Here is a 13,407-nt window from a genome sequence, read left to right on the forward strand (position 1 = left end):
ATATCTTTGACCTGGAATAACTCTGAAGACCAGGCTGTCATTGAACTCTCTGAGATCCGCCTGTTTCTGCCTCCCAGGCATTGGGATTAAAGGTGTTTGCTACTACACCTTGAACTCACAGAGATCTGTTCGTTTCTGCCTTCTAGGCACTGGGATTAAAGGCGTGTGCTACCACACCTTGAAGTCATAGAGGTTTACTTTAAGAATTTTAACTTTTAGTCTGCATATATTTTTAACACAGTTTAAACCATTCAGAAATTTTCTCTGTCTTTGAATCTCTCTTTACTGTATATCTCTCTTTTTCTGACCACATGAATCTTTAATTTACCAAGCATCTCAGTAGGACTAAAGGTGTGGCTTTGCCGGCTAGATGTAGCCCATTCCTTAGCTTTCCAGCCTCATGGCATTTCAAGGTCCCTGCCAGCAAGCGAGCTTCAGCAGCCTATGCTTGCAAACCGCATGAACCGTCTGCGTAAAAGAGTCAGAGTTTGCCCTGGCAGGACAGCCCAGAAAGCTGGCATTTTAAACGGCGCAGCTTTTTTCCTGCTACGGCTGAAAACCGAAAAGCATGTGTTCAGCTTTTCATCAACACGGTTTAAGTGTTTCGTGGCAGGACCTCTTAATGAGCTGCAGGCTTTGCAGCTAAAGCTGAGTCAGGAAGCCTCTCTTAGATGAGGCGCTTGCTTGCCTCTGGCAAGCAGAGTAGACCCAAGAAATTGCCATAAGAAACATGCTTTACTCTATTCTATTCCAAGCTTTCTCAGGCTTTCTGTGGACTCAGTTAGCCACATGTCTGGGCATCATTTGTAGTAATAGGAGCAGCGGGGCTGCGACCCCAACACCCCAGCTGCCTGCTCAGCTAGCTTATGCCCCAAAATAATTACACGGACTCTGTATTCTTTTTTTTTAATTTTTTTTATTGATAAAAGGAGAATAAAGAAAAGAAAAAAAACAAATTTCCACCTCCTCCCACCAGCCTCCCATTTCCCTCCCCCTCCTCCCACTCTTCTCCCCCTCCTCCCATTCTTCTCCCCCTCCTCCCACCCCTCTCCCCTTCCCCCCACTCCTCTCCCCCTCCCATTCCAGTCCAAAGAGCTGTCAGGGTTCCCTGCCCTGTGGTAAGTCCTAGGTCCTCCCCCCTCCATCCATATCTAGGAAGGTGAACATCCAGACTGGCTGGCTCCCACCAAGCCAGCACATTGCGTAGGATCAAAACTGCGTGCCATTGTCCTTGGCGTCTCATCAGCCCTCATTTTTCGCCATGTTCCGAGAGTCCAGTTTTATCCCATGCTTTTTTTGGTAACAGTCCAGCTGGCCTTGGTGAGCTCCCAGTAGATCATCTCCACTGTCTCAGTGGGTGGGTGCACTCCTCGTGGTCCCGACATCTTTGCTCATGTTCTCCCTCCTTCTGCTCCTCATTGGGACCTTTGGAGCTCAGTCCGGTGCTCCAGTGTGGGTCTCTGTCTCTATCTCCATCCATTGCCAGATGCAAGTTCTAGGATGATATGCAATATATTCATCAGTATTGCTCTAGGGTAGGGTCATTTCAGGTTCCCTATCCTCAGCTGCCCAGGGAACTAACTGGGGACCTCAGCTTAGGCACCTGGGAGCCCCTCTAGGGTCGAGTCTCCTGCCCACCCTAAAGTGGGTCCCTTAACTAAGAATTGTGGTTCCGTGCTCCCCTATCCAACCTTCCTTTATCCCGAACCTCCTGTTTCCCCAAGTCCCCCCTCCTTCCCTTCTACCTTTTCTCTCCCCATCTCCCCTACCCCCCATCCCACCCCACCCCCATGATCCCACTTTTCTCGCCGGCAATTTTGTCTTCTTCCCTTATCCAAGAGGATAACTATATGTTTTTCCTTGGGTTCACCTTCTTACTTAGCTTCTTTAGATTCGCCTATTGTAGACTCCGTGAACCCTATTTATGGCTAGAAACCAATTATGAGTGAGTACATCCCATGTTCATCTTTTTGGGTCTGGGATACCTCACTCAGGATAGTGTTTTCTATTTCCATCCATTTGCATGCAAAATTCGAGAAGTCATTGTTTTTTTCCGCAGCGTAGTGCTCTAGTGTGTATATATTCCATACTTTCTTCATCCATTCTTCCATTGAAGGGCATCTAGGTTGTTTCCAGGTTCTGGCTATTACAAATAATACTGCTATGAACATAGTTGAACAAATGCTTTTGACATGTGATAGAGCATCTCTTGGGTAAATTCCCAAGAGTGGTATTGCTGGGTCCATGGGTAGGTTGATCCCGAATTTCCTGAGAAACCGAAACACTGACTTCCACAGTGGTTGCACAAGATTGCATTCCCACCAGCAATGGATGAGGGTACCCCTTCCTCCACAGCCTCTCCAGCAAAGGCTATCCTTGGTGATTTTGACTTTAGCCAATCTTACAGGTGTAAGATGATATCTCAAAGTTGTTTTGATTTGCATTTCCCTGATCGCTAAGGAGGTTGAGCATGACCTTAAGTGTCTTTTGGCCATTTGAACTTCTTCTGTTGAGAATTCTCTGTTCAGTTTAGCACCCCATCTTTTATTTGGGTTAATTAGCATTTTAAAGTCTAGTTTCTTGAGTTCTCTATATATTTTGGAGATCAGACCTTTGTCTGTTGCGGGGTTGGTGAAGATCTTCTCCCACTCAGTAGGTTGCCTTTGTGTCTTAGTGACAGTGTCCTTTGCTTTACAGAAGCTTCTCAGTTTTAGTAGGTCCCATTTATTCAATGTTGCCCTTAATGTCTGTGCTTCTGGGGTCATACCAAGGAAGCGATCGCCTGTGCCCATCTGTTGTAGGGTATTTCCCACTTTCTCTTCTATCAGATTCAGTGTTTTCGGGCTGATATTGAGGTCTTTAATCCATTTGGACTTGAGTTTTGTGCACGGTGACAGATATGGATCTATTTTCATTTTTCTACAGGTTGACATCCATTTTTGCCAGCACCATTTGTTGAAGATGCTTTCTTTCTTCCAATGTATACTTTTAGCTCCTTTATCGAAAATGAGGTGTTCATAGGTTTGTGGGATAAAGTCCGGGTCTTCTATATGAATCCATTGGTCGACTTCTCTGTTTTTATGCCAGTACCACCCTGTTTTCATTACTGTAGCTCTGTAATAGAGTTTGAAGTCAGGGATGGTAATGCCTCCAGAAGATCCTTTATTGTATAGGATTGTTTTGGCTATCCTGGGTTTTTTGTTTTTCCATATAAAGTTGATTATTGTCCTCTCCAGATCTGTGAAGAATTTTGATGGGATCTTGATGGGGATTGCATTGAATCTATAAATTGCCTTTGGTAGAATTGCCAGTTTTACTATGTTGATCCTCCCAATCCAAGAGCAAGGGATGTCCATCCATTTTTTGGTATCCTCTTCAATTTCTTTCTTCAATGCCTTAAAGTTCTTGTCAAATAGGTCTTTCACTTCCTTGGTTAGATTTACCCCAAGATATTTTATGCTGTTTTTGGCTATCGTGAATGGAGAAGCTTCTCTGATTTCCCTCTCTGCTTCCATATCCTTTGAGTATAGGAGGGCGACTGATTTTTTGGAGTTGATCTTGTATCCTGCCACATTACTAAAGCTGTTTATCAGCTGTAAAAGTTCTTTGGTGGAATTTTGGGTGTCGCTTATGTACACTATCATATCATCTGCGAATAACGAAAGTTTAACTTCTTCCTTTCCAATTCGAATCCCCTTGATCCCATTATGCTGTCTTCACAACCATCTGTAACGAGCTCTGTATTCTTTTAATCACTGCTTGGCCCTTTATCTCTAGCCCTTACTGGCTAATTCTGATATACCGATCAACCCATCTCTAATAATCTGTGAGCACCAGTCTTACCGGGAAGATTCTAGGTCAGAGCTTCATCGCGTGTGTCTGCCTGGGAGCGGGGCATGGTGTCTCTCTCTGAGGTGTCTGCTCCCGAAAGGAGAGCTGTCGAGTCTGAGCTCACTTCCTCTTCCTCTCAGTGTTTTGTTCTGTTTACTCCTCCCACCTATCTTCTAACCAATGAAATGGGCCAAGGCAGTTCCTTTATTAGCCAATGACCTTCCTGCATCAAGTTTGTTTGTTTGCTTGTTTTTTTTGTCACAGTTTCCTTTGCTTTTATCTTGAAAGCAGTGGACTCACTCTCTTCACGAAATGCAAATCCACATCCCCAGAAAATAATGCTTAAAGCTTTAGTCCTATTATCTCCTAAAGCTTAGCGTAACTTTTGAAATTTTCCCTATCTATTTAGGGTAGATTTTAATATCCTGAGCTGTGAATTTTAAATCATATGTCAAAAATACATAATAATGCACAAGGTATCATTTGTGAGTAAACCAGAGTACAAAAATTTTATTGGTGACAACTAATTAGAAATTAACAATTAATATATGAATACTTTATTTAAATTTTTATTATGACAACTAGTTAACAATTAGCATCAATTAATATATGAATACTTTATTACTCTTAGACAAAAACAAAAACATAAAAGACAAGATTATTGCCCTTCATCTGTTAGATATATATCATTATAAAAATGCCAGATCAGTAACAATTTAATGCAAATTCTATCTGCAGTTAAATTTAGAATTCAAAGAATGTAATGAACTACTTATTACATTATTATAAGCCATGAGCTGGCTTTTTAAAGCCCATTCCCTGTGGTGGAATGCCTTGCTCAGCCTTGAAGCAGGGGAGGAAGAGGCTTGGTCCTGCCTCAACTGAATGTGCCAGGCTTTGTTGACTCTCCATGGGAAGCCTTACCCTTTCTGTGGAGTGGATTAGAGTGGATATGCGTAAGGAAGTGGAAGGGAAGGAGGGGAAGGAGGGGTATCTGTGGTTGGTGTGTGAAATGAATAAAAAATAAAATATAAAGACAGAAATTAAATGAGTCATGGTTTTATTCCAAATACAATCTGAAGAAGAAAGATACTATGAATAGTAAGATATACTCAATATTTCAATATTACATTTTCTAGACTTCTCCTTTTCTGACCACCTGTTCCTCATTTTTGTCTCATTTCACTCTAAAAATAACTTCAAAGTTTACATAGAGAATGTGAACCATAATAAATGTATGACATGTTTGGACATATTTGGATCATAGGTATTAAATAGTTCATATCATATATAGTTCTCTCCCTACATACTTGTGACATTCCTTTTTAAACTAGATTTATTTGCTTGTATTTTTGTGTGGGCATGTTTTGCTTGCATGTATGCACACCATATGCATGCAGTGTCATGGAAGTCAGAAGAAGACTCCTGTAACTCCTGGGACTGGAGTTACAGACAGTATTTGTTATCATGTGGATGCTGAGATTTGAACCTACATATTCTGCCATAGCCATGGCTCTTAACCACTGAGGGATCTCTCCAGGCCCCATTTGTGACTTGTACATGAGATGACTTTGTGTAACACTTGCTTTTAACTACACTGACTTATTGTTTCCCCATTCTATGAATAATAAAAGTGAATATTAAGACTGCAGAAACAAATAATGTCTTTAAAATCACCAAATACAAAGTGTGACTACTTCCTAAGTAATCATCTCACAGAAAACCTTCAGTATACTAAAAAAAGAGAAAGAAATATTACAATAATATTTACAAAATGTCATTGTAAAACAACTGGGTTTACAAAATGTCATTATAAAATAGACCTGGATATATGTGTTAACAAATAACTAATCCTAAAGTGAAACAAGCACATCAGTCAACATTCATAGATTCACATTTTATATTTCATTCTTGATTAGGTGATAAAAGTACTTACAACTCTGTACTGAGCATGGCATGTACATTTCTCTGCTTGATTGATGCACAAATAAATTAAAACATTTCCCTAGAAAATCACATTATATAACAATCAGATATTTCTCAAAAGGCACATCTTATTCTGGCTTTCTGCTGTCACTAATAGTGGGGATTTCGTGGTCAGTCTCCTTTGAAGGTTCAGCCATGTCTTTATATCTCTCCCCACGATGTTTTTCCAGATATGGGCCCCAGTTAGAAGCTGGTCTACAGCAGCTTATGATACGCTGAAAAACAATAACAAAATCTCTCGATTAGAATTTAAGCGCTATCATCTTTTTTAAAAAGCAAGTATTAAACTACACGTTTATTGTAAGTACCTTTGCTAGCACCAATGATATAGCAATCAAAGAAATGTGACAGCCTAGTTCTTAAAACACCACCAAACAAGAAATTGTAGACAAAAATATTGTTCCTAATTGTTAATAGAATTATTCTACTAAACCAAAACGTAATGATTTAAGAAGTAAGGTAGATGAACCAATTAGAATAACAGTGGCATTCTAGGCAGCTTTCCTAAATTCATTTCAGTCCTTGTCACAGAAGGTCAGATGTACAACTGGAATATGTTTCAAAAACTGAGATAAGGTCTACTTATTTGGATCTGTTCTTGGATATGCATAGGAATTTATTGAAATTAAGTCTCTTAAGCTTATCTTGTCATTATTCTAGTATGAGACTTAACTCTATCACCCTAAGCCTCTGTGGAAGAAAGATGACTCAAGGGCTATAAAAGATGCAAGACAATTTAAGCTCATTCAGTTTAAATACACTATTAGGATTCGTATTATAGCCAGATGAAGATTCAAAAGAGATTATATATAGAAGAAACAACTGAGTCACATGCTTTTTGACATCTACAGGATGATTAGACAAATAAATAGATCACAGTTGTTACATGCTGAAGAGTGTAATAGGGCCTGAGGAAACAGTAACAAATGTCTACAAAAAACTGATAGTAAAATACAAGTAGATATACAAATTATATTACCATATGTATTATTTATTACCATATATTTTTAATAACATATATAATATAATCTCAAGCATGATAATACAAGATGTAGAAGTAATCAGAGGGAAGGAAGAGTGATTATTTTCAACCCATGTACTCTGTTATATCTTCTACATAATTAATCTGCCTTTATCACAAATGCTTATATAAAATAAGAATTCAATGTGCTTACTTGAATAATGTTTCCTTCAGCCTGGATTATTTTTATGATTGCCATAATTGGTATCCAAATAATGCAGAAAATAATCATACACCAGCCTAGGGCAACTCCCCAGTCAGGATATGGAATATCACCATAATCAGGTCTATGAAATTTCACCAGTGACCAAACTAGAATGGCCTAAGAAAGTAAAGGATTAAAAAGACAAAGTTAAAGACTAGACTTGGTGCTATTAATGAGTCACAATTTGAAGTTTATCAAACAATAAAATGAGGCCGTAATTAAGGAACTAAGACAAATGGATAACAAGTCAGAAGATAAGAACATGAAATGAACCAAATTTTGAGTTTTGCTTAGAGAAATTTTGAAAATTTAAAGCCACCACTTATCCACAGAAAATCTATTTACTCAATATCAAGACCCTTGATTATACGTAAAATAAATCTGAAATTTATTTTACTAAATAAAGCCTTTGATGCCTTTTCTTTTACATTATTTCTTGTGTGTGTGCATATTTTGCCTGCATGTCTGTTTGTGGATCATGTGCCTTCCTGGTGCTGATGGATGCCAGAAGAAGACAACAGATGCCTTCAAACTTGAATTACAGTTGTAAACTGCTATGCAGATGCTGGGAATGAAACCTAGTTCTTTTGGAAGAGGAACTAGTGCTCTTACCCAGTGAGTCGTCTCTCTAGCTTAATTTTTTTTATTTTTGGAAATAGGTTCCCCCTATTTATTCCTGGATGGCCTGGGTGTAGAACAGGTTGGCCTTGAACTCAGAATCATATTCCTGCTTTCTGGCACTTGAGTACTGGGATTAAGCACGTCTACCTCTGTGCCAAATCATTTCCTTTTTAAGAGATAAAAGTATAAAAATTGACATAAGTTGAGTGCCATATTATGTTTCCATATATGAGTACACTGTGTAATGTGTATATCAGGCTAAATACATACTGCCTAAAATGTTACCCTTTATGGCAATTGTTTACATAATTCTTTCTCCTATTATAAATTTTATAATTACATAGAATACTATCATCCATTGTTTTCCTCCTATGCAATTATATAGCAGAATTTCTTGCTCCAACTAAATTCCAACTTAGTGTCTACGCATCAGTCCCACCTCTACTCTTCTTGACCTCTGACTATTGCCATTTTAGTCTCACCTCAGCTATATATTTATTTACGTTGCTTACCTGTGTGGGTTTCTGCTGCACTTCTTTTACTCTCACTGGCTTATTCTACTTAACATTGTTCGTTTCCATTCATGCCAAAATTGTAAAGATTTGTTTATTATCTGGCTTAATAGAGTCCTCTACCCCCTACTCCATAACTCACATTTAAAAACATGGTACTGGCACATGTTTAGCAAAACACAATTCCCGCCTAGGCTCTTGACCACAGAAGTTTGATGTAAGTTCAAGTAGTGTGGCAAACAAATGTAAGACTCATCTGAATTCTCAACATTCAAAGGATTAGGAGTTCAAGGTAATGCTCAGCTACATAATAATTTCAAGGCCACCCTGAAATACAGAAGACCCTCCCTCATAAAAAGGGGATAAAATTCAATAAACACTTCTCAACCTGTGGGTCTTGAACCTTAGGAGTCCATGAACCTTTTCACAGGGGTTACCTAAGACCATTGGAAAACACAATTATTTATATTACAATTTTTAACAGTAGCAAAATTACAGTTATGAAGTAATAATAAAAATAATTTTATAGTTGGCTGGTCACCACAACATGAGGAACAGTATTAAAAAAGCAAAGCATTTGGAAGGTTGAAAGACACATTTTAAAATGACTTTTAGATATTTCTCAAAATTTACTAGAAATAAGTAAGACATTTTGGGGAACTTCTGGAAGCTATTCTCTGACTTAAATTATTCTTTTGCAAAAATAAAGGTATATATTATTGTATAACTGATACACATACACACACATGCATGTGTAACACATATTTACATATGTGAAAAAAAAGAACCAGATGGGCCAGTGAGGGAATTATTGAGAACAAAGTTAAAGCATACATGTATACATACATATGAAGGTTCATGTATTTACTAACTTAAACTTAAGTTTTCAAAAGCTACCAATCAGTCCTTATATGGGAAAAAGTCTTTAATCCATGTCTTCAGGAGGCAAGCCCAGGCAGATCCTTGGGAGTTCAAGGTCAGCCTGTCTACATAAGGAATGACAGACTAGTTAGGGTTACATAATAACACTCTGTCTCAAAAATAAAAAGCCTGTTACCAATCAGTACTCAAGGAATACTAGGAATTTATTTTCTTTCTTTGCTTTAATCTATTTCAAGTCTCATCCAAGGAGATACAGTCTGCCAAAAGTGCTCAATGCTGTAAAAACTGAGTTCTTGAACTTTTGTAGGGATAAGTCCCGCCCCTTGGGGGGCGTGTTCGCCTCGGGCTAATGTCTGCCTATAAATTTGGCGAGAGTGTTCCCAGCCATTGCTTCTGCTTTCCTGGTCTCCGCAGGAACGGTAGTTTTGTAAGTCTATTTCTACATTAAAGCAATAGATATATATATATTTTTACAATCTGTCTGCATTCGTTTACGCTGTTACAAACTTTCAGAGACACCTCCATTGTGAATACTCCCCAAGAGATTGAAGTTGAACTTTTATGAATTTGAAGTACATGTGCAGCTTTTGGAGATCACTTGGGAAGCTAAGCAAAATCTCTATTGCAAGCTTTTTCAGTATCCTATAAGGTGGTGGATTAGAATAGTAATTAAAGAGTAGATTAGAAATGAGTGTACTCTGCTCCAAGGGATATTGGAGTGTTATCAGAAAATTTAAAAAGAAAGAAATGACTCCAACCAAGGTCTCTTAGTATGCAAACCAGACTGCCATCAAGATGGAGGACTGGAGTTCAATCCCTGGAAACTACATGGTGAAAAAGGAGACTTGACTCCCACAGGTTGTCCTCTGACAAAGAGCACTCCTTCCCTCTATCCTCTCTTTGTAGGTTGAAAAATAAATAAAAGAACAGCTTAAAATATAGAAAAGCAGAGGATGACATGGTGAAATGGAATGGCCCATGCATAGCGACCCAGTGTGGGGAAGAGAAAGAGAAACCAATCTAAGTGACAAACCACAAACCTCTGATAAAAGAGCCTGACAATCCTAATCATATCACAAGCCAATAGTTATCACAAATCTTGAATGTGTTTATAGCATTTGGTGAAACAGTGACTCATCCTGTGTCACACTACTGGAGAGGAAATCTATTTTGCTATTCCTCAAGTCTTATAGTGAGTATGACTGGGGCCCAACTAGACTCAATAGCCCTCTCCAGTGTCATGCAATAGACCCCATCCACTTAATAATTGCTGACACTTGCAGCCCCAAGCCAAGTTCAGTGGACAACCTAATGTCTGTAGGTCTCATGTGTCACTGCAGGCAAGGCTGAAAGCTTCCTGAGACTCTGTCCAAGCTGAATTTTCATCTTCTACCCTTTTCTGATAATCCCCTAAGGTGTGAGATTTAGCAGGATTTCAAAACACTGAGGTTAGTCTTCAGTACATATCTCAGTGACAAGCTTACAAGTGACATTAGCCACCTTGCATATAAAAACTAAAGATTTTTGATCCATGGTTGAATCTGCCCATGGGTTTCAAAGCTAAGTGTAGGTAAAAGACATTCCTGGTATACACAAAAAGGAAACTCCTGAAAAGAAATAAGTATTACTGGATGTTTGATGCTGAACTGGCTCAGGATAAGTCTACAAGGTAAGAAAGACAGGAGACTCCATTGAATCCACACCTCTAGATAGCAGACTATAGATGAAAGAAAACCAGAAAGAAAGGGTATTCTAATACATTGTAATGTTTTTTGGAAAATATAAACAATGGAAATTTATTGTCATAATGAAGAATGAAAATACAATATTTGCAGAAAGTAAGTAGAATTAAAGATCATTATGCTAAGCAAAATAAGTTGGACTCGGGTAAAAATCATCATATATTTTTCATTATTCAGAATGGGATACCACTCAGTGATAGACTGCTTCCTGAGATAACAAATGGTCTAGTTGCAATCACCAGTAGGAATAGAAAAGAAAGGGTTAAGAAGTCTTATTTTATTGAAAAGACTTTTTCAAATAAGGGTAATGATATTTAGCAAGAGCTTTAAAGACATCTAGAGAGGCTAGATACATATAAATGTTTAGATTTTTTAATATAGTCCTACTCACTATTTAAAAGTGATATCAAATATTAAAACACAAAATCTGATACATCCATCAACAATGAAATATTATGCCATGGAAGTGATTCAAATGTAACTATTCCATGACGTTCTCTAGGAAATTCTTTGAATGTCGTGAGAGCAACAACACATCTTTAAAACTATGCTACTCTCCACTTGTGTGATTAACTCTGAGCAGCAAAAATCCTCTTGAGAACTGTTCAATTTTAGCACTCAGGAACCTAATCTACTGCACCATTCTTTGATGATCTTGTATCTATAGCTGAAAAATAATCAAGAAACTATCATTTACTTTTCCTCAGCTCCTAAGTAGTGTCTATCATTAAATTTATTATATAAACCATTGTATATATTGACACAAGTGAGTTTAATTTTATCAATTTAAGATAACAAATACCTCATCCATCAACTGAAAATGTATACTGAATGTTATTAATATCTTAATTTTATTTTTTAAAAAATTATTTAAAGACATCATCTAGCTGTGCAGTGGTGGACTATGCCTTTAATCTCAGTACTCGGGAGGCAGAGGCAGGCAGATATGTATGGGTTTGAGGCCAGTCTTGTCTACAGAGTAAGTTTTAGGACAGTCAAGACTATGAAGACATGCCTCAAAAAACCAAAACAATAAAAAAAATTTAAAAAAAAATGAAGATAGCATCTGGTTCTCATCTTTGTATTTTCTGGAAGAGAAGTTAAGAAATGGCTCACCATATCTTTCAGAGAATGAGTAAATTTATGATTTACTTTTGTTTATCCTACTGATGATTGCATCCTATTGGTCATTTTAAGTTGTTGATACCTTTAATTCTATAGAGAGCTATTTTTGTCTTAAATGTGCAGTGTTCAAACCCATGGCATCAAAAATAATATTGCAAAGGACATTTTAATTCAGAAAATGTGAAGACACCGGTAGTAAAAACTACAAACCTGAAAAATATTCACCTGATGGAGGAAGGCCATTGGCTAATAAAGAATCTGCCTTGGCCCATTTGATAGGCCAGCCTTTAGGTGGATGGAGTAAACAGAACAGAGTGCTGTGGGGAAGAGGAAGTGAGCTCATATGCCTTAGCTCTGCTCTTTGGAGCAGACACAATGAAGCTCCGACCCAGGATGGACATAGGCTAGAGTCTTCCCGGTAAGCACACCTCGGTGCTACACACATTAAGAGAAATGGGCCAGGCAGTGTTTAAATGAACACAGTTTATGTGTTGTTATTTCAGGGTATAAGATAGCCAGCCAGCCAGGAGCCAGGCTGTGGGAAGAGGCCCACAGCTCTTACTACAGAATGGCGCCTGACGTGGTAGCAGCAATTTCTCATGTCTGCTCTGCTTGCTAGAGGCAAGCAAGTGCTCTCATCTAAGAGAGGCTTCCTGACTCAGCTTTTGCTGCAAAACCCTGTAGCTCTTAAGAGGTCCTGCCAGGAAACACTTAAATGGTGTTGATAAAAGACAACTGAATGCTTATTTGTTTTCAGCTGTAGCAGGAAATAAAAGTTGTGCTGTTTTAAAATGCCTGTTTTCTGAGCCGTCCTGCCAGGGCAAACTCTGGCTCAGACTCAAGCAGGTATTCTGACTGAATGTGGTCTGTGAGCAGAATGCTGCAGTTTGCTTGCTGGCAGGGACAGTAAAATGCCATAGAGTTGTGGCGATAAACATGGCTACAGCCGCCGGTACCTCAGCCATGAGTCTGGAAAGCTAAAGAATGGGCTGGATCCAGCTGTCAAAGCCACTGCTTTAGTCCTATTGAGATTGCTTGGTAAATTAAAGACTCATGTGGTCAAAAAACAGATAAAGATACAGTAAAGAGAGTGTCAAAAAAAATAAAACTTCTAAATGATTTACAGTATGTTGAAAATATATGCAGACTAAAAGTTAAAGCTCTTAAAGTAAAAAAAGGAAGAAGGAGAGTACTTGGGTGTGGTAGTATACACATTTAATCCCAACACTTGGGAGGCAGAGGGAGATTGACCTCCGTGACTTCAAGGTGTGGTAGCACACACCTTTAATCCCAGTACCTAGAAGGCAGAGACAAACAGATCTCTGTGAGTTCAAGGTGTAGTAGGTACACCTTTAATCCCAATGCCTGGGAGGCAGAGACAGGCGGATCTCTGAGAGTTCAAGGACAGCCTGGTCTACAGAGTTATTCCAGCGCAAAGATATACATAGAAGGCGTCTCAAAAAATAAAAGTAAAAATAAACA

General features: G+C 38.5%; 1 protein-coding gene across 2 annotated transcripts in view; it reads right to left on the minus strand.

Moving 5' to 3' along the window:
• Positions 1 to 4,319: 4,319 nt before the first annotated feature.
• The window catches only part of Slc6a14 (solute carrier family 6 member 14), a 34,181-nt gene continuing 25,093 nt past the window's right edge, over positions 4,320 to 13,407 (minus strand). The window contains exons 13-14 of one of the 2 annotated variants that reach the window (XM_075957086.1): positions 6,993 to 7,160; positions 4,320 to 6,032 (exon numbers count right to left, since the gene is read on the minus strand). In XM_075957086.1, the coding sequence (XP_075813201.1) occupies positions 5,886 to 6,032; positions 6,993 to 7,160 (315 nt within the window). In that variant the 3' untranslated portion in view covers positions 4,320 to 5,885. The remainder of the gene's footprint in view (positions 6,033 to 6,992; positions 7,161 to 13,407) is intronic. The other variant, XM_075957087.1, reaches the window with a different exon arrangement.

Source organism: Microtus pennsylvanicus, chromosome X (genome assembly GCF_037038515.1).
Source record: "Microtus pennsylvanicus isolate mMicPen1 chromosome X, mMicPen1.hap1, whole genome shotgun sequence".
In the NCBI taxonomy this organism is placed as follows: domain Eukaryota; kingdom Metazoa; phylum Chordata; class Mammalia; order Rodentia; family Cricetidae; genus Microtus; species Microtus pennsylvanicus.